The sequence below is a fragment of the Nuphar pumila genome, chromosome 5 (assembly GCF_984573655.1).
Source record: "Nuphar pumila chromosome 5, dmNupPumi1.hap1.1, whole genome shotgun sequence".
Lineage (NCBI taxonomy): Eukaryota > Viridiplantae > Streptophyta > Magnoliopsida > Nymphaeales > Nymphaeaceae > Nuphar > Nuphar pumila.
This window is the reverse complement of record NC_143253.1, coordinates 22554595-22576149: the sequence shown is the minus strand read 5'-3', so window position 1 is coordinate 22576149 and position 21555 is coordinate 22554595. Positions and strand designations below refer to the sequence as shown.

Genomic DNA, 21555 nt, shown 5'->3' with positions numbered 1-21555 from the left:
AAATCATCATTTTTTTTGCACCAATAGAGGAGAGGATACTTAAGTCTTTGCAATCGCATCAAACTCCAACGCTAATTAATGCTGACAAACATGGGGATACGAGACACACATGCTTACATACGTGGTGCTCTTTGGGCCCCCCGAACATAAGATGTAGCTAACTGCCCTGTTCGGGGGGGGGGGGGGGGGGGACATATAACCTGCTTCGGGCGGAGGACCATGCACCCTAATCTTGTTGGTGTTCATCCTGCAGCCCTCCGGAGCCCCCTCAATGTCGATCCCTCGCATGTGGTTGTTTCCCTTCTCGATCGCACCGCCTGTTCGAGGGCCACACAGCTCCCACCACAGTAGCAGTAACAACCATCAATGACCTCTTTCCCTCACTCCCTCTCTTCCCCGTCTTCCTCTTCTTCGTCCCTCTTCCTCCACCATCGTGTCTCCTTTGACCAGCTCTATGGAGCAAACTGGGACTTGGGTTGGCCTCCTAGCATCCTCCTGCACTGCGGGTCATCGTGATTGTGCGCAGCATCGTCGTGGGGTCACCCAAAAAATGTCACGACCATCCCTCAACACCCTCGCAAAAGCGCCATTGGAAGGAGGGGGACTTCCCAGTGGTCTCCGTCGCCAGCCATTCGAGGATACCCATCAAGAACGTGAAGAAGAAGATCGACGACAAGAGGGCCGTCAAGGCCTGGGTCTCGACGATCACTGAGTCCCTCACCGATCGAATTCGGAAACGACAATGACAGGAAGCCCTCAAGGTACCCCCACCTGCCATCACCCTTCTGGGAGAGATACATCGACAGGTGCAGTGGGCTCGTCGATGCATTTTTTTTACCATTCTGCCGGATCAGGGGGTATGTGGAACAAAAAAAACACTAGATAATTGTTAAAAAATGTGAGCTTTTTGTGATTTTTGTTCTGCGTGGGATGTGCCGTCATCCTTTGTCACATGGTCGAATCTGGGTGTACTTTTCATCGGCAGGAGGAACCTCAAGAGTTTTATCAATCAAAGGTCAGCCAGTAATTAATGAGGTTTTTTCTTTAGCCTAGCAGACAAAAAAAATGGCTTTTATGTAGGGCACGTTTAAAAGGGAGAAAATATGTAGAAAAATGATGTAAAATAAAAAATTCCTACAGATTTTTCGACCTTTCCAAGCAAAAGACTTTTTTACTTAGAGTTTTTCTAAAAAGTACATTTTGTTTAGATGAAAAATTTCTCTAAGATGGAGAAAACAGTCCCCACCACTCGTCTCACCACCACCCACCATCTAACCATCACCACACACCACCACCATCACCCATCTCACTTTCGGCAAGCACTCCGACTATTTTCCCACTCTATTTTTCTAATGCTACGCAAACGAGCAAAAAATGTTCTAAAAACTTTTCATATCAAAAAGTCTCCTTTCCTATGATAGTTTTTCTCGCTTTCAACCGTGCCCCTAGTAAAAAAAAACCAGGACAATAAAGAGGATGGGCGTTTGAGTAAACGCATATATCTCTTTCTTCGTTAAAAAAAGAGAAAAACGTATGCTCTTGCTCTTGCCCTTCACCTACATGTCTTTGCAAGCTAACCTTCTCCCTCTTTTAAAAAATGACAAACGTGTCCCTACCATTGTCATTTAACAAATGGCTATCTTTTTGGCAGCGTGTTAGTCATTTTAAGATGTAATGAAATAAATAAATCAAGTTAAATCTTTCTCAACACAAGCGACGATCTAATAAGAGAGATTTTGCCAATAAAACCCATTAAAATAATAACGCACGCATTTTGCATAAGCACATATTATGAAAAGGAAAACTTTTAAATAAAATGGTTAATCGACCTTTCTCTTTCTTTATATTGGGGTCTCTTTTTAAGGACCCATTCTCAATTTCTCATTCCTCACGCTTTTAGCGAGAGAGAGAGAGAGAGAGAGAGAGTTGGTTGAGAGTTAGTTTTCTTGCTTCACAATTCATCCATACAAACATTCGATTTAGTACATCATTTGCCGGATTTTCTGTTAGATTTTTCGTTAATTTGAGCACTTGGGTATAGTTAGAATCTCTGCAAACAAAGAAGAGAGGGTAAGGAATGTCTTTAGGCCAAGCAGAGTTGAAGGTTTCAGGATCATCGTCTCCCAAAGACCCCAATTCCGCTGGTGGGTCGTCTTCTAAATCTCGCTTCTGTAATCTGAGAGGCGTCCAGTGGCGTATAAGTCTGGGGATTTTGCCATCCGGTTCTTCCCCGATTGAAGATCTTCGTCGGGTGGCTGCGGACTCTCGGAGGAGGTAAATCTAACGAATGAGCTTCATCCCTTCCTCGTAGATGACGTTCCGTTGAATTGGACGATAATTAGAAAATTGGTTTTCTTCTTCTTTCCTTTTTTCTTTTTTTGGAGGGGTTGTGGTGGGGAAGCCCGAATTTTGGGTTTTCGATAGAGGTTTGAGTTCTTTCCGTTGATGTTAATGTTGGAAACATTCTAAGGAGATACTAACTATGGATTCTTTGTTTGCGTTTCGAGTTTTTTCTTTTCTTTTTTCCTTAATGATTGGTGCATTATATTCGTTAGTCTTCGATGTATGTGAAAGTTGGATTCTGCGGTTTATTTAATGGAGAAGGTAAATTAAAGTTTTGTTGGTGGATACTTTTGTTCATGCATTTGGAAGAATGACTAATTATTTTCGGATGTTGGGTGTGAATTTTATGGATTTTTTTTTTTTGTAAATGGGGTTTAGCTAGTTTAGAATGCTCGACGTCTAATGGGGGAACTTTTTTTTTTAATATCAGAAGATGCATACTCCTATGTAAAGATGTGATTTATGTTCTTATTGATTTACCTTTTGTTATTTTCCATGGATTTGTTTTTTGCAATTTTTAGATCTTCAGTATGCTTGGTGAAATGGATGTACTGTAAATGCTGAGTCTTTCTTTAAAAAATGGATCCCATTACCAAAGCTTCAGATATAAGATTATTTTTCCGTTGAGGATGAAAGCTAAATTCTACTTATTTCACAAAGTTCATGACTCGGAGATCTTAAAGATTCGTGTGTCATCAAAACTTGTAGATGAGCTTTTAGAGGTGGTGGGTGTTTCTAATTTGTCTTTTCTTTTTTCTAGTGGAGGATCGGAATTATGTCTTCTTTGTTTACTTTTTCTTTTTGTGTGGGTATCTATTGCTGAATTTTGTTATCCTGTTTGAGTAGGTTTCTGAGTTTCATGTTCTTATTTTGTTCAGGAAGTATATCAGATGATCTCATCAGTTTGTTTATATCATTTCTGCCGTAATCTTAAAGATTCTTGTGTCATCAAAACTTGTAGATGAGCTTTTAGAGGTGGTCGGTGTTTCTAATTTGTCTTTTCTTTTTTCTAGTGGAGGATTGTAATTATGTTTTCTTTGTTTACTTTTTCTTCTTTTGTGGGTGTCTATTGCTGAATTTTGTTATCCTGTTTGAGTAGGTTTCTGAGTTGCATGTTCTTATTTTTTTCAGGAAGTATATCAGATGATCTCATCAGTTTGTTTATATCATTTCTGCCATAAATATTTGTTCAGATTGTTTCTCTGCTTTCAATTTTTGCGACAGTTTATTTCATTAAACAGTTTGTGTGCTTAAAAAGTCGCATCATTGCCTTGGCAGGTATGCTGAGTTAAGGAGACACCTTCTTGTCGATCCGTATGTTGCCAACAATGGTTTTGAAGCTTCGAACCTTGCCATGGACAATCCATTATCACAAAATCCAGGTACGTGAGGTCTTTGGTCCTTACTGAAAATTCAAAATAAATTTCTTGAAGAAGTATGGACCCTTAGGTCATGTCAAGTTGATATTGTACTTTGTAACCATTGAGCCGATAATGAGTTCATATTAGCTCTATCTGTTGAAAAGATACACTTAATCTTCTGATAGGAGGTTTCTTGGAATCATGCGAAGTTGATCATCATTAGGCTGATTGAGTCACCCTACCGAATTCATTCTTATTCTTGACTCAAACCCATGCCTGATTAGTTTGAGCTGCTGAAACAACAGTTGTTTGACTGAGGATAAATGTTCTGAAGCTTCTCACTTCTGACCCACAGATAAAAACTCCTATTTTTTGGCTTAATTTGGTTTGGTTGTCTGTTCATGTAGTAATGCAATTTTTTTCCTTTTTTCTCAAGCAGATAGCATGTGGGGGCGCTTTTTTCGAAATGCTGAGCTGGAGAAAATGTTAGATCAAGATTTGTCAAGGCTGTATCCAGAACATGGTAGTTACTTCCAGACACCAGCTTGCCAGGCAATGCTGCGGCGGATATTGCTGCTTTGGTGTCTTAAATACCCAGAAACTGGTTATAGACAAGGTAAGGTTCTTCATATATGCTAATTTGATGTTGGCATTATTGTGTTAATCAGGTTGTGATGTGGCCTGGTTCTCCCTTGAATCCATGCAGTATATTTGAATATCATGAGTTGACTTCCATTTCATATTGTGGAGGATAAGCTTGGCTTATTTTGTCCCCTGATTGCTTGGATATGTTTTATAAATTCAATTTGTGAGCAATTCTTAGATGTTTCTCTCTTCTTTTTTCCTCTCTTACCCTGTCTGCTTTTCAGTCATACTGGTTTAATGAATGTGGATTTTCTGACCACTAGTTTTTTACACCAAAAAGAGGAACATATCTTGAGCATTCTTTATTTTATTCAGATGTGAGACTGTGTTCTGATTATTTCTTTTTATTTCTTTTATTTCTACTAAACGTGTGATTCTTATAGGAAAAACCAAATTTTATGGTTAAATCTGCCAAGACCAACACAGGGAGATCTTTCCATTGGTACTTTCTTTTTGTGAAATTCTTATGCACTCCAGAATTTGTTTTCAATTGGAGCAATTTTATATATTGCATTATGTCATGCACTTTTCATTTTTCCTAACCAATGGAAAAAACCCTGTTGATTAATCAACAAAATCAGGCACAGGGTCTTCTCTGTTTTTTTAAGGGAACAGTATCATGGTTTTTTTCTTTCATATATTTAAAAAGTATGTGTATACATATGTTCTCATACTCTTTCAGAAAGTATCCCTCCGACAGGTTTGATGTTTTGTTTTATTTTACTGTATTGTAGGGATGCATGAACTTTTGGCACCCTTGTTGTATGTACTTCATGTTGATGTGCAACATCTACTTCAAGTAAGGAAGCTCCACGAAAATCATTTCAACGACAGGTTTGATGGTCTTTCTTTCATCGAGAGTAGTTTGGAATGGGATAAGCTTTCAAGCAATGGTTCTCATCTTTTTACTAAACGGGCACTGCGGAATGAGGATGGTGATAGTCTTTCAGGATGTTTTGGAAAGCTTAGAAGTCAGGATGAGCTAGATCCTGATGTGAGGACCATTATCCTAGCAAGTGATGCATATGGTGCAGAAGGGGAACTTGGTATTCTTTTGTCAGAGCGGTTTATGGAACATGATGCTTATTGCATGTTTGATGCATTGATGAGTGGATCAGGTGGTGTGGTAGCTATGGCAGACTTCTTTTCTACTTCACCCTCTGTTGGATCTCAGACAGGGTTGCCTCCAGTTATTGAAGTGTCTTCTTCTCTCTACAGTTTATTGACAATTGTTGACTCATCATTGCATTGTCATCTGGTGGAGCTTGGTGTTGAGCCTCAATACTTTGCATTGCGCTGGTTGCGTGTGCTATTTGGACGAGAATTCTTGCTTGAAGACCTTTTAGTTGTTTGGGATGCTATATTTGAATCACCTAACGGACACCTTGATTCTAGCGAAAATGATGATTCTGGCTTTGGAGTTGCACGTTCTTACCATGGTGCATTTATTGCAGCAATGGCTGTTTCCATGCTACTTCATCTGAGATCTTCCTTATTGTCTACTGAAAATGCCACTTCTTGTCTTCAGAGATTGTTGAACTTCCCCCAGAATGTTGATGTCAGGAAACTGATTGACAAAGCAAGATCTTTGCAAGTTCTTGCTCTTCACACAAGTATCTTGCAGTCTCCTTCGCCTGATTTTTATGATAGGAGCAGATCATCAACTGGAAGAACTCACAGCCTTACCTCTCCTCTTAAGGTTTCTGGTTCTCCCGGTGCACAAATGGGTCCTGTGCGTGAGAGTTATTGGGAAGAGAAATGGAGGATCTCTGTGTTGCAGAGACCAGATAAACAGAAAGGAGATGTAAGTGATCGATCAGCAGCAGAAAGCAAGGCACTTAGAAAAGCACGAATCAATTTAGCAAGAGCAGAATCAGACCCTTCTCCAATTAATTTGAAAAATGGGAAAAGTGACCCTGGTGGGCCTGTAAGGAGGAGTTTGTTAGATGATCTAACAGAAGGGGTTGGATCCAGTAGGAACTTGGAAGAAAGTAATCTGCAAGGAATTTCTGTTGTTGGAGGTTCAGGACCAAACTTGGAAGTTCAAAAGGATTCTGAAGGTCAGATTGAAGACAATGGTGAAAAGAGGAATTTTGCTTGTCTGGCTGATGATACATGTTTGGATGGGGTTTTGACTAGTGAGGAGAACTCTCCACTCTTCTCTAATTCCACTTGTTCTCTTGGTCGAGATGCTGACCGTGATAACGATTCTGAGAAGAGCACCATTGATACGGCTCTTTCTGATGAAATTGAAGATGTTAGAACCAGCAATGTGGAGGAATCATGTGCCTTTTCAACTTCTCAACCATCTTCAGCTTTTGTCTCCATGGAACAGAGTGGAGGGAAAATTGAGTCTGATGCAGATGCTCAAAATGTTAATAACATAGCTACTGAAAAACAAGCAACATCATTCCAGGAGCGCAGGTCTTTATCAGGTAAGTTCCAATGGTTTTGGAAGTTTGGTCGAAACAATGGTGAAGATAACTCTGATAAGCGAGGCGGAATTGAGCCGAAAAAGTCACTAAAAGAAGAAAGCAGTGTCCGTTGGGACCAGTCTGGTTCCTCAACTGCAGAAGGTTGCACTAATTCATCCCCATCTAGCAGCAGAACAGATGGTGCAGACAAGAATTTGCTTGCCACTTTGAGAAGTCTCGGCCAATCTATGCGAGAAAATATTCAGGTAAGAGAGATACTTTTGGCTAACAATTATAGTTTTTATGAGTGGGCTCTGTAGTTTATGGTTGTGGATCGATTCCAGCTAAACCAGGTTCAGAATTGATGGTTTGTAGGTTTCACAGTAGACCTAGATCTGTATGTCTGGCATTCCAATTCAGTTCTGGGTATGGTCTTTATTGCGCTCGTAAAAAAACAGGCAAGATTGTCATTTTGTCCAGGCTTTTAACATGGGCAAAAAAAAAAGGGATCGAGTCCAGTTGAGTTTAACCTAGATTTGGCACACTTATGCCTAGGGGCGAGCATCTGGCCGACCAGGCCCAGGCCCATTTAGAGCTTGGCCCACCGGGCTTTAAGTGCAGCCCGGCCCGGAGATGTCCCGGCTCATTTACTAACGGGCGGGGTTTTGGCCCGGTTCTTAACGGGCTCGGGTTTGAAGTGCAGCCCATGACCCGGCCCATTGGCCGGGTCCAGCTCGGCCCAAATCCATTTGTAAATAGTAATAATTAACAAGTTCCCACTTTCCATGCACCCAATTAATCATCTTTCTAGTTTTCATAAAATTAATATAACTAATTAAGTAGTTAATTTTGAAAATTTTATATTATTAAAAAAATAATAAATAACTAAGGCCTATCGGCCCATGTATATAACGGGACAGGTTTTGGCCTGGTACCTAACAGTCCCGGGCTTAAAACCTTGGCCCAAACCCGGCCCATGGCGGGCCGGGTCGGCTTGGCCCATCGGGCTGCCCGGCCCGTTGCCCACCCCTACTCATGCCAGACCCTGGATGAATCTTTTATCCAGGTCAAGTTTTTCTACGAATCATAGCTGATCAAGCTTTCCAGATCTGCATATGTCCCTTCGCTAACGCATCTCTGTGGTTTCATTCCCATGTTAGGTTTGGATATTTAAAACCTAATTTTGGCACTCATAGCTCCTATTGAAGGCCTGTCAACCTACGCTGCAAATGGTTTCTACTAATTGGATCCATGCACTCGTTAGAGTTGATGTTTCTCTATAAAGTATCAACCTGATCAACTTATACAACTCTGGCCAGTTTTGCTCGTCTCTTTTGGAAGTCAATGTTGTGTCCATTTCATCTAATGACTTACCAGTGCCTTGGGGACTTTGTGATCACAATTCTTTACTTGGCATTTGGGAACACTGTCTGGTCTGTGAATTGGATAACCAGAAAGTTTGGTTTCTCAGTTCCACATTCCTTTTCTATTTGTAATATCCCTGTTAATGTAACTGCCATCATAGTTTCACTGTGTTTGTGACCTGACAGTCTGATTCTGGTTTCGGGCAGCTTTGCCCAACTAAGTGGCTCGACTAAGTGAACTGGACCCTGAGTTGGCTCAGTACTTGCTCAACACAATGACTGAAACCATGCAAGTTCCATAAGGCACCTCTATACTATAATTTTGATAATTTTGTTCAGTGATGAACTAATAGTTTAACATCTTATCATTTGCAGGTGATAGAGTCTGCTTTCCTGCCTGAAAAAAGTCAGGTTGGACCCCTGAACCTACCAAGAAACATTCTTGGGGGAAATGGGCAAGTCACAGCCTTGGCAGCTCTCAAGGAGCTGAGGAAAATCAGCAATCTCTTGTCAGAAATGTAGTACAGCATTGTGAATACATTTTTGTAATTATATTCTTTCAAGCATTAATGAGAGATGGGATTTTGTTTTTGGGGGATTCCTTTTTACTTCAAATATGAATGGGATGAGATCTATGTTTTGTGTTTTAGAATATTTCAGTTCTTCATCCTTGTGTGCAGACGACTTACAAAATTATCATATTTTCCTCCCCCGACCCCCCTTATTTTTACTTTTTCTACACTTAAAAAGAGAGAAAATGCTTTTGATTTCTCAACTGAACCCTCTTCAGCAGATGGAAATAAATGTCCTTTATTTATTTTGTAATGGTGATTTTTTTTTTCAAGGAAAGTCATGGTGATAATTTTACATGTTAATGATTCAAGCGGCTGTAGTGTCTGCTTCTCTTCTCAGTGTTTCTTGAACCCTTGCATGCATGGAACATTGTCATGTGACTGCTTGGAGAATCTACAAGGCCAAATTGCTTTAGTACCATGCATGCAAAATCAAGGAATTAAGTTCATTCATTGAATTGAAAAAGAAATTCTGATCGTTATCATGGACAGGCTGATTTTTTTTGTGTGGTAACATGCAGATATAGGGGGGATTAAATAAAGAACCGTTCAAGTTACAGAAATACAAAATGCATGTCCTCAAAAACGGATTTTTTGGTATTTCCAAAGTACTAGGAATATAAACCAGAACTTGAGTTCATGATTCGTTGCTCTCTCATACGCAGGCACGCACATTACAGGCTGTTAGTTTTGCAGGAAACATTGGCAGGCCTCTGATTGGTAAAACCCTTGAGGTCCCGCTACCAACCTTGAGGTCCCCCTTGCTCATCGAGTATACCTAGTTTCAGCCACATCCCCTTGTGAGTTTCAAACTTGTGATGTTCCATCAACTAACAGCCTTCTATTGCAACGTTTTGGCTGAATTCATTCTTCCAGCTTTTGCCTCCCTGTGGAGAAAACCAACAGTCTTCTATTGCAACGTTTTGGCTGGACATGATTAGCAAATGCTCTCTAATTGTCAATAACACCCGATGGCAATGTGAACTCCAATTTCCCACATCCAAGCATAACAAAAAAAAGTCGGCTTACTTGGGCACTATGTCAGAGGGACACGATAATTTGGCCACGCCATGACAACCAACAGGACATGTATAGACATTATTTTATCGTTTTAAATAGTTTTTAAAGCATTTTAATAATATTTTAATGAAAATAGATTTTTATATTAAAACATCAAAAGTATTTTTTATCGATTAAAGTTAAAGAATTGAGCACTCTCATGTTCTATTTTTTAAAAAATGTATGATTTAAGTCAAAGATGTTCCTATATGTTCTGTATGGTTGAAGTTTTCCTCTGTTAAGAACATGATAAAACTTTTTTTTTTATCTTCATATCTCAATGTAATTGCTAAAAGAATCCCCTTGCACTGCATATGTTGCATTATCGTTCATTACTCTATATATGAACGCGTATCAGAACTCGAGGCAAATATATATGACCATACATGTTTTGATTGACAGTAAGATTAAAGCCAAGGAAAAAAGAAAAAGTTCAAAAGCAACTACACACTCTCTAATCAACATTGTGGAATCCAGGTAGAAGAGAAGTTACAAAGCCAACAACAATCATTTGGATCTCCTTTACAATGGCCCACCAGTTAACACCATTGGCTCCATCAGCATTTGGCTGGTTCTCATTATCAGCTCCTGCATTTCCCTCTGCAGAAAAATCCATGCAGTATGATAGACTAAAAATTAGAAGGTACAAATAAAAATAAAGGCAACCATTAGAAAAAAGATCATCCAAAACCAAGTCTCTAAAACTTAGAAGTGTCTGCTTCTCATTTCTGTATAGAAAATTAATAACTTCCCACATACAAATTATGCAGAATTTACCAAGTATCCACGTCATATGATGAATAAGTTTGGCGCCATTGGCTTTGCAGCGGGTGATGATGATGATGATCATTCAGATACATGCTTTTAACATGACGCAGTTCAGCTTATAGATTTTATAAGCTCGCACCAACTCAATCATTGGAAAAAACAATGACAATAAAAGGTGCCAGAGAAAAAAAACAATAGAAGATAATCAAGGTCATCAAATACGAGGAGATGAGTTTAGAGCAGCAATCACATTTAAGCCTGAACTTTGAAGAGAACCACCAAAAGGGATATGTAGAAAATCGTTCTCAATAATAGAATCACGTTATAATAAAGATTTTCATGAATATGAGCTTCTTCCATGGCCACAGATATTGTTCTTGGCAATTTCTCGGGACTTCCTTTCAAAAAGTGACCAGTTTTTTGTAAAATCTTGAATGCTTATAAAAAATTAAAAAATGTATAGAAAAATTAAAATGGATAATAAATAGTAGGTTTTTAACAGTACTTTTTATAAAAAATAGAGAAACAGTCAGAAAATGTTTTAAAAAATAAAATAAACAAAAAATAGGGATATATATATATATATATTAAGTATATAAAGCATGTTTTTTTAAGAATATCATGCTATTATCATGATAATATCATGACATTTATCTTATAGCTGATATCTTGAAAATATAGAAATATATGTCCTATAATATCAGCTGACCTATTTTTCTTGTTTATCACAATATTTACCAAATGTCAGTGGTATTTGTGTTAAAATGTATTGTTATTACATATATATATATATATATATTGTAATACCCACTAAGGGTAAAATAGTCTTTTCACATGTATACACGCATATCCATTAGGGATATGCTTTCTTCCTTTTTCTTTATTTTTCATTTTCATTTTTTTTCTTTTTTTTTCTTTTCATTATGAAAGGAGGGGTCCACCATAGAGTCGTTGGACCCCTCCCACGGTCATAAATATGACCGTTGGAGGGGCTCCAATGACTCTATGGGAGCCCCTCCTTGGTTCCCTTTTGTGTATAAATAAGGGGCTTTGCCCCATGTATTCTCAAGCTTGTTTAAGCTTTTCTCAATAAAGGTTCTCATATTTTTTAGCTCTTTTTCTCTCATTTTGTGTTTGTCAATTGCCACTTTGTGACTTATTGTATTCTTGCCCATTAGTGGCCTATTGCTTGTATGCTTGTGCATAACTTAATCACTTAGTGACATTATCTTTTCTCATTAATGTTTCATTACAATTTGTGGCCATGATTTCTTGACTTCACATTCAGCTCTCACTAGGTTCACTCAAATTTGGAAACAATTTTAAGCAGCAGGAACTTTTTTGCAAGATGGACTCTAGCAACATGCATGGGAAACAACCAGGTTTCAGACATGAGAATAGAAAGGGTGAACCAGTTTCACAGATTGTCAAAAACAACAATTGGGTTGTTCTTTGGTGAAGGCATTCATTATTTGCTGAACACAGACCGTGATTTTAATGTCTCTTGGAAGAACAAAGGATTTGTAAAAATCGCTACAGGTTCTGCCTCTTAAATCCAAGAATTCCAGTACATGATCGGAAATCATACCAAAACAGCAGATAATACATCAATAAACTGTCAGCTGTATATTGTTCTAAATTCTTTAAGAAACAAAGGAAAATATAAAATTAGCAGAAATGTCTAGCAAACCAGCTGACTGCAAACAAGGTATTGCTTCATTTCTTTTTTATTCAATAATAATTTCTAAGGTATGTTAGCAGATAGCATCATCCAACTAAAGGGAATCCTTACTGTAAAAAATCATCTTTCAAGTTCTTTATTTCTCAACGTGCATAGAGTCAAACCATCACAAATAACATACAAAGATATCCAATTGTATCTGTGTTTAGTATATTATAGACCCATTTATGTGGCACACTTCAAAACATACAATCTTTGTTGCACCAAAAAGTAGTCTGATGCCTAAGGATGTGAATGGTAGAACTGATTAGGGGTCCAACATTATGCACACACACACACACAAGCTCGAGCGTGTGCTTAAGCTACACTTACAAGTAGCAATGCAAACTTCAAAATTGCCACCATCTTTATATATATATATATATATATATATATATGGAGAGAGAGAGAAGCAAAGAAAAACATCCTTTTCACAAAATTGTATTTGAATGCGAATTAGAGAACAAAGGGAAGTTCTTAAGTTTTCAAAGAGATCATTTTACAAGTATGTTGGTACCTGGGGCAGGACCTTGTTCATCCCCTGGCCTAACAGCAGGTGGTTGTCGTTGTGCTATGGCCTGCTGCACCCACTGTGAAAGCCATTGTATAACTGGAGTGAGAGCCCCAGTTTGATACCTGAAAATAATGAAGTCAAAGAAAAGCAAAGAGAGAAGTGAATTTCCTTGGTACAATACAAGCTTTACAAGAACAAGTTCATCATCGAAAATATTTAATATCCATACCATCACATGCATCATAACCATGAGAAGGCAACCTCCAATAAAAGTTCATTCATGCTACTTACAGATAAATAATAGAAGCAAACAGCAGAAGAAAGAAGAGCCTTTCTTTTGATCCATCTTGGCTGAATACAAAAACTACTGCAGCCAACTTTATTATAAGCAACAGGTCAAGCTGAAACCCAATCTGAAATCTTCTAACCACAATTTGTCGTTGTGGTGCATGTTGATGTGGAACTTCTTGCCTCTGTCCCTCATTATTGCTCCCATCAGCAGGATTTGCTCTCCTGGAACACTAACAGAATCAGTCATTGAACTGATACAATCATTTCAGACAACCCCGACACCACCCTCCCCCCCCCCCCCGTCTATGAAGATAGATGTGCATGAATGCACTCACATGCATTTGTAAATATCAAGGTTTTTAAAGGCATGAGGCATAATAAGGCGCCTTTCAAAAATATGAATGAGGCATAAGCCTCAATATTTATTGCCCACCTGCTAGCGTCAGGCCTTTTCAAGGGGTGAATATAAAAAATATACAACTACTAAAAGTAAAGTACTTCATTTACTAAATACATAGTAATCATTGCAAATGACGAGAGAATAACAAATCTAAGTTGCAAATTATGATGAAATTAAATGGACCACAGGATTACGGGTCTACAGTTGCATCTTTGATTCTTCCCTTGGTAGGGATTTCATGCACAAGGAGGTTGAACCTGTACACTCCAAGCTGGATCAATGTCATGTAAAACCTATGTCAAATGGATATGGCTGCAGCTACAAGGATACAGTCATTTTTATGAAGTTTTCAATATTACTAGTATAAAAGGATATGAAAAGGGAGCAAAATTTGAATATGCATGTGACAGTGTAAAAAAACAGTCATCATGTATCAAATATTGGTTTATGACAAGCAACATAATTCCTAAGGTTAGGCTTGGATCGACAACACAAACATGGTAAGGAACTTGGAATTCTCCTGACTTAATGCATACAACTACTGATTTAGTTCATAAATTTCATTTTGATTTGTTATAGATAGATTTGTCATGGAGTTACTGCTATAAGCATTTTGATTCTCAACTAATAAAAGCATTGATTATAACTACTATTGGTAAAGTAGTTATAGTCATACCCTTTTGGCTTTTAAGAGAAGCATGGGCCTCTCATAGAGGCTGATGCCTCTTGAGGAAAGAAATGAAACTTGTCGTTAAAGAGGGCTAAGCCGTTAGGGTGTAAATGGAATGGAGGCATTAAGACTTGCGCCCTTTAAGGCCTCCAAAAATGTCCTCTAAAAGACTAAAACCATAGTATGTATAGCACTTCAATAATATTGTACTTGGCATCAAAACCATGAATTATTCAAAGAAACGTGCATACATGCATGAAAATCACCAAGTAGTGTCCTCAAAGTAATCATTGTTGCACACACACATATGTATTCTTTTCATATGATGAACACACCCAGGATCAGAGCCACATTGAGTTCTACCCTAAGTCACAGGGACTCGCAAAGCAGGTGCCGCACCCGCGTCAACGCGGGTGCGGCACTGGGTGCGGTCAATGCACCCAGGGTCATTTTCATCCACATTTTGGACATTAAAAAAAAAACCGATGAAAAGGAGGATTAGGGCAAAAAAAATTTTTTGCCCTAATCTCTCCTCTCCCGCGCAACTCAACTCGAGCTCTCTCCTCCCGATGCCCAGACGCCACCTCCTAGGCTCCTCCTCTCCCTCGTCGCAGGTACGTACCCTCGGGCTCCCTCTCGCTCTCTTCTTGTGTCGGCAATGGAGGGGCCGAGCCCCCCCCCCCCTCTCCCGCTTTCTTGTTGGGTCGGCAGGGGAGGGGCTGATCTCCCCCTTCTCGCTCTCTTGTTGGGTCGGCAGGGGAGGGGTCGAGCCCCCCCTCTCGCTCTCTTGTTGGGTCGGTAGGGGAGGGGTCGAGCCCCCCCTCTCGCTCTCTTGTTGGGTCGACAGGGGAGGGGCTGAGCCCCCTGCTCCCTCTTATTTCAGGGGAGGGGCCAAGTCCCTCCCTGTTTTTGGCAGGAGAGGGGCAGATCCCCCTCCTTGCTCTTGATTTTATTATATATATATAATATATATATTTTTATATCAAGATAATGTCTGTATAATTGATTTAAAATTTTGAATGTATTTTTTTGTGTTTTCAGGATAAAAATGACGAATAAAGGAAAAGGACTTGCGTCATCATCATCCCAACATGTGAGTTTTGCAGCTAGTTATAGTGTGATTGATGATGTGGAGCCACTAATGGGTACATGTAGATAAACTTGCAAAAACTGGAGAAGGAGGTGATGGAAACAAGAGATTTCGATGCAAGCTCTGCGAAAGAGATTTTGTTGGGTCTTACACAAGAGTGAAGGCTCATTTGTTGAAAATACCAGAACATGGCATTTCAGGATGCAAAAAAGTTGATGAGGCAATGCGAAGACAATACAAGAAAATACAAGAAGAATATAAGAAGAGAAAGACAATGACCGATTCTCGTGCAGTTAGTGTGCCATTTGCAAGCCACCAAGAGGATGTCGAAAAGAAAAAAAAAGTCAATATAAGAGGTAGAGGAACGATACAAGCAATATTCAATACATATGGAAGAGAAGAATTGGATAGAAAAGTTGGGAGGTATTTTTATTCTAGTTCACTCTCATTTAATGCGGCTAGAAATCCTTATTGAAAGGATTTAGTAACATCCTTGGCAAATTGTAATTTGAGTGGCTATGTGCCTCCAAGTTCAGAAAAAATACGGACCACACCTCTTGCAGAAGAGAGGGCAAATGTGGAGAGGTTGCTGGAGATTAAAAAATATTCATGGGAGAAAAATGGAGTTTCTATTCTGTCTAATGGACGGGCAGATATTCAAAGGTGCCTACTGATCAATTTCATTGCTTGTTCGCTTAGTGACCCAATATTCTTGAAAGCAGTTAATGTATCTGGGGAATATAAAAATGCATAATATTTGAAGGGGTTGTTTATAGAAGTTATAAAAGAAGTGATCAGAAAGTGGTACAAATCATTACAGACAACACTCCAGTTTGTAAAAGTGCAGCGTTGAGTTTGGAGAGTGAGTACCCTCATATTTTTTTGACTCCCTGTGTAACACATAACTTAAATCTGACCCTAAAAAGTATCTGCAACCCCAAAGAAGAAAAAAATTCACAAGCATATGCTTTATGTTCATGGATTGAAGATTTAAAAAGAAATGTCAAAAGCATTAAGAATTTTGTTGTTAACCACCATCGTGCTAATGCTATATTTAATAGGCATTTTGACCTGAAATTGTTGAAGGTCCCTGAAACACGTTTTGCGTCCATCATTGTGATGGTGAAGATGATTAAAATAGTGAAGAATGCTTTGATTAACATGGTAAATGATGAAAATTAGACATTCTATCGTGCTGATGATGATATCAAGGCTCAAGAAATTTAAAAATTCATTCTTAATGATGAGTTTTGGGACAGAATGGTATGCTTCCTTCAATTTGTAATGAAATGGCGGTCTTCAACAAATGCACGAATAACTCACAAACAAGTGTCTATTGTGTGAAAGTATCTTCAACAAGATACTTTAGTCGATAACGCAACAACCTTAAGAATAAATGTGTGAACATACACACAAAAACACTTGTGCACAACAAACACAACACACCGAATCACAAATGTGCACTTGCACCCATAAGTTTCATAAACACTAAAGAGGTTGGGCCATAATCCCAAATCCCTTGAGAAAATACAAGAGGAGCTGCCCATATATATAGGGCTTGGAGGAGGCCTTGGGAGGGGCTCCACATAGTCGTTGGAGGGGTCCAACGACTAGTGGGTTGGGCCCCTCCCAATGCTAGTACAAGCATTAAATGAAAAATAAAAAGAATAAAGAAAAAAGAAAATAATTACAAAAACATATTCTTGAAAAAGAATATGTGTAAAATTCCTAAACTACCCTTACTAGGAATATATATATTTTATATATATAATTGGTAAATACATATACATATATTATATATATTACATATATTATATATATGTATATGTATTACCTTATATATATAAAATATATATGCGAAATTACAGGTTTGATTACATAATTTAACACCCCCCTCAAACTTAGGGCAAGATGACCGAAAGTTTGCCAAGAAGAAAGTTGAATCGTGGGGCGCACAGGGCTTTAGTAAAGAAGTCTGCCAACTGATATTCGGACGTGACATAGGGAAGATCAATAACTCCTCGGAGATATGCTTCACGAACATAGTGACAGTCCATTTCAATGTGTTTAGTCCGCTCATGAAAGGTGTGATTCTTTGCAATGTAGATTGCACTCTTGTTGTCGCAGCATAGCTTGGTGGGTCCTTCAATTTTGATCCCCATGTCTTCTAGCAGTTGGTGAATCCAAACAATCTCCATGGTAGTAGTTGTCATGGCCCGGTATTCAGCTTCAGTTGAGGAGAGCGACACCTTTTGTTGTTTCTTGCATCTCCACGAGATTAGTGAGTCTCCTAAGAACACACAAAAACCAGTGGTGGAGTGACGATTATTTGGGTAACCTCCCCAATCTGAGTCAGTATAAGCAATCAATTTTAAGTCAGAAGAAGAGGACAGAAAAACTCCCTTATTTAGAGTACCCTTTATGTATCTTACGACCCGTAAGATGGCACTCATGTGAACGGATGTAGGCGCATGCTGGAACTGACTTGCAGTATGGACTGCATGGGATATATCTGGTCTGGTAATACTCAGATACATCAAAGATCCTACAAGCTGTCTGTAGGGTGTCGGGTCCCAAAGGGGAACCCCATCATCAATTTTCATCTTTGCTCCTACAATCGCAGGAGTTTCACAAAGCTTTTCATCTGTAATACCTGACCTGTCAATGATCTCAGAAGCAAGCTTAGTTTGAGATAAGAAATATCCTCTAAGAGAGTATGCTACTTCAATTCCCAAAAAATAAGTCAGAAAACCCAAGTCAGACATTTCAAATTTATCTTTTAAGATAGATTTTATACTCTTAACCCCGTTAGAATCACTCCCAGTGATGAGCATGTCATCAACATACAGAAGTAAAATTACAATCCCTGCATTGGATTTTCTAACAAATAGAGCAGTGTCAGTAAAGCAAGAGGAAAAACCATTTTCAATCATAACAGAGTTAAATCTATCATACCAAGCCTTGGGGGCTTGCTTTAGACCATAGAGTGCTTTCTGAAGACGAAGCACCTTTCCCTTAGGAGTCTCCATTCCAGGAGGAGCATCCATGTAAACTTCTTCGCTTAAGTCGCCATTTAAAAAGGCATTTTTCACATCAATTTGATAGATGTTCCATTTGTTGATAGAGGCCACGATTATAAGACATCGAACGGTGACCATACGAGCTACGGGAGCAAAAGTTTCTTCATAGTCAATACCATATTCTTGACTATATCCTTTTGCAACCAAGCGAGCTTTATACCTTTCAAGGGATCCATCACTTTTAGTTTTTACTTTAAAAACCCATCGGCACCCTATTGTTTTCTTGCCTTTAGGAAGATTTTGAAATTCCCAGGTTTTGGCTCTTCTTAGGGCCTCAAGTTCATTGTCCATGGCATTAATCCATTCAGGGGACTTTCGTGCTTCTTCAAAATTTCTTGGTTCGGTATAAGAGTGGATGGCACTAAGGCAGGCTCTATATCTTGGTGAAAAAGAGTCATAGGAAATGAACCTAGAAGGAGGCCTTCTACTTCTCTCAGTTCTACGAGGGATCACTTCATTCTGAGAGGTACTGGAACTGGCATCATTATATCTGTCAAGAGCACTCCTAAAGTTGTTTTGATCTCTATGAGAGTAGGTGATAGGGTCTCTAGGTAATTCAATAGGTTGATGTGACGAAGGTGGTAAGGAGATGTTTTCCTCGGTTTCAAATTCATTTGTGTTACTTTGATCTGACTCATTATCACTAGTGTCATCGTCCTTGTTTAGTAAATCAAATAAAAAAGAATAATCCATATTTTCATTATGGGGGTCACAACGTTCAAATCCACTAATATTTTCCAAGAAACTTACGTTTCTGGAAACATACAATTTATCACTTTTGATATCATAACAACGAAACCCTTTTTGGGTTTCAGAATAGCCAAGAAAGGCACAAGGAATGGCTTTAGGAGAAAGTTTGTCATTCTTATCAGTGAGAACAAAACATTTACACCCAAAGACCCTTAACCTGCTATAATCAGGTTCCTTATCATACAGTTTTTCAAAAGGGGAAATTTTGTTTAAATTTTTCGATGGGAGTCGGTTTATGAGATAGGCAGAAGTAAGGGCTGCCTCAGCCCAAAGATTTTTTGGAATGTTTTGAGAAATGAGCAAAGTCCTAGTTGTTTCAATGATGTGTCTGTGCTTTCGTTCGGCTAACCCATTTTGTTGAGGGGTTTTCGGACAAGATTTTTGGTGAAGAATACCAAAATTTTCAAGATAACTTTTAAATTCATTTGAGAGGTATTCTCCTCCAGAGTCAGACCTAAAGATTTTCAAACATCCATTGAATTGGTTTGAAATCATCATGTGAAAATTCTTAAAAGTTGAAAAAACTTCATGTTTATGTTTAAGGAAATAGATCCAACAAAACCTAGTATAGTCATCCACAAAGATCACATAATATGAAAATCCTCCTTTTGACATTACCGGAGTCGGTCCCCATACATCGGAATGGACAATTTCAAATGGTTTTGTCGTAAACATGGATCTTTGAGGAAAAGGCAAACATTTCATTTTCCCAAGAATGCATTCATTACACAAAAAATCACTTTTACAAAGATGTTTAACAAAAGGCAAATAGGAGATTTTAACTATATTGGGATGACCCAATCTCTTATGCCATACATGAATATCTTTGTTTTGAACGACGTTGCAAAATTGACTCTTGGAAACTTGAAGAAAATCAACGTAGTAGAGGTCTCCTCTTCTAGAGCCTTCCCCAATCAATCTCCCGGACTGGCGATCCTGTATCCAACACTTATTAGAAGAAAATTTTATATCGCAACCGTGGTCCGAGAGTTGGGAAACGGAAAGAAGATTTAGGTTAAGGTTTGGGATAAAACGAATTTTTGGAACAAAGAAGTCTTGTTTTTCAAAATTCCCTATTCCTTTAATCTCAAGAGATGTTCCGTCCGCGGTTGATACAAAGGATGGAAAAGAGTTTTTAAAAAAATTTGAAAGAGAGCAATAGCTAGGGGTCATGTGAAAGGATGCCCCGGAATCTAAAAGCCAAGATGTCTTACCAGGGGAAGGAGATGACATAGCGGCTCCGGAAGTGCCTTCCTTGAGAAGAGGTTGTAGAGCTTCTACGATTTGTTGAAGAGAAAAAGACTCACTTGACGAGGAAGGGCGTTCTTCAACTTGAGATGCCATGGCCGTTGCAATCAATTTCTTCCATTTAGGACACAAAGGTTTGATATGTCCGGGTTCTTTACAATGATAGCAAGTCACTTTGCTATAGTCTCTTTTACCATACCGATCATTTCCTCCTTGACCTTGATTCTTGAAATGAGGAGGTCTATAGGTCCTCATGTTATTTCCCGGTCTTGACACGACATTAGCCATTTCACCATCTTCTTGAGTAGAGGAAGTAACAAGAATGCTAGGATTATTTTTGCCAATCCCCATACGGGTTTCTTCACCACTTAGCTTGGTAATAACATCTTCAAGAGAGGGGGATGTGAAGGCGGAGAGAAGAGAGAACCGAACTTGTTCAAATTCGGGTCTAAGGCCATTCAAAAAATTAAAGAACCGATCTTCTTCAAGTTGTTTGTGCCTTAATTCGATTGCCTCACCACTCCATTTAGGTTCAAGGATGGCAAGCTCGTCCCAAATGGAGGATAATTCGGCAAAGTACTCCCGAATGGTCATGTCATTTTGTTGGAGAGTCAAAGCCCTCTTTTGGAGAAAGTACTTGTGGGATAGATCTCTTGAGGTGTACATTTTCTCAAGATATACCCAAGCTTCGAAGGCCCTTTTAAATTTGATGATATTGGCGTTTATCTTGGTCTCAACGGATGAAAATATCCAAGATAAGATCTTGAAGTTCTTCATTTCCCAATCATCATGTTTCTTAGAATACTCTTCAAGAGCCTTTTGTCTTTCATCCCCTTCAAGGATCTTAATGTCCGCTCCTTCAATAATGGTAATTTTGGGTTCCGGTTCCGGTATGGATCCATGAACGTAACCCCAAAGCCCCTTTCCTTTAATATGAGCTTCCATATTACCGGCCCAAACATGATAGTTTGAGCCATTAAGCTTAAACCCAAGGGAGAAATGGGAGTCTTTTTCGCCCATTAGAGAGGAAAGAATGCAAGGGATAATGCGTACCTTAATTACTTTTCACGTCTTTCTTGACAAGAGAGGAGCCTAAAATATTGCTCGAAGAAGGTGATCTCCTTTGATTTCAAGAAACTTGAAGGCACGCTTTTCGAGGAATGCAAGAGGAGGTGAATCGTAATTCTTCTTCTTCAACGAGGCTCTGATACCATGTGAAAGTATCTTCAACAAGATACTTTAGTCGATAACGCAACAACCTTAAGA

The 21555-nt window shown here is 38.9% G+C and overlaps 2 protein-coding genes across 2 annotated transcripts in view; one reads left to right on the top strand and one right to left on the bottom strand.

Moving 5' to 3' along the window:
• The first annotated feature begins 1914 nt into the window (after positions 1–1914).
• Positions 1915–8721, top strand: LOC149837095 (uncharacterized). The gene is made up of 5 exons (XM_090005817.1): positions 1915–2274; positions 3622–3725; positions 4144–4320; positions 5084–7029; positions 8503–8721. The coding sequence occupies exons 1-5, from the start codon at positions 2078–2080 to the stop codon at positions 8647–8649; spliced, it is 2571 nt and encodes an 856-aa protein (XP_089861943.1). The 5' UTR covers positions 1915–2077; the 3' UTR covers positions 8650–8721.
• A 1323-nt stretch (positions 8722–10044) lies between these two features.
• The window catches only part of LOC149837094 (uncharacterized), a 40750-nt gene continuing 29239 nt past the window's right edge, over positions 10045–21555 (bottom strand). The window contains exons 3-5 of the mRNA XM_090007241.1: positions 13052–13273; positions 12764–12882; positions 10045–10358 (exon numbers count right to left, since the gene is read on the bottom strand). Of these exons, the coding sequence (XP_089863367.1) occupies positions 10213–10358; positions 12764–12882; positions 13052–13273 (487 nt within the window). The 3' untranslated portion in view covers positions 10045–10212. The remainder of the gene's footprint in view (positions 10359–12763; positions 12883–13051; positions 13274–21555) is intronic.

Coding starts and splice junctions, on each gene's coding strand:
- LOC149837095 (XM_090005817.1), top strand. CDS start 2,078: ATGTCTTTAGGCCAAGCAGAGTTGAAGGTTTCAGGATCATCGTCTCCC. Junction 3,726..4,143: donor TCCATTATCACAAAATCCAG/GTACGTGAGGTC, acceptor TTTCTCAAGCAG/ATAGCATGTGGGGGCGCTTT. Junction 7,030..8,502: donor CTATGCGAGAAAATATTCAG/GTAAGAGAGATA, acceptor TATCATTTGCAG/GTGATAGAGTCTGCTTTCCT.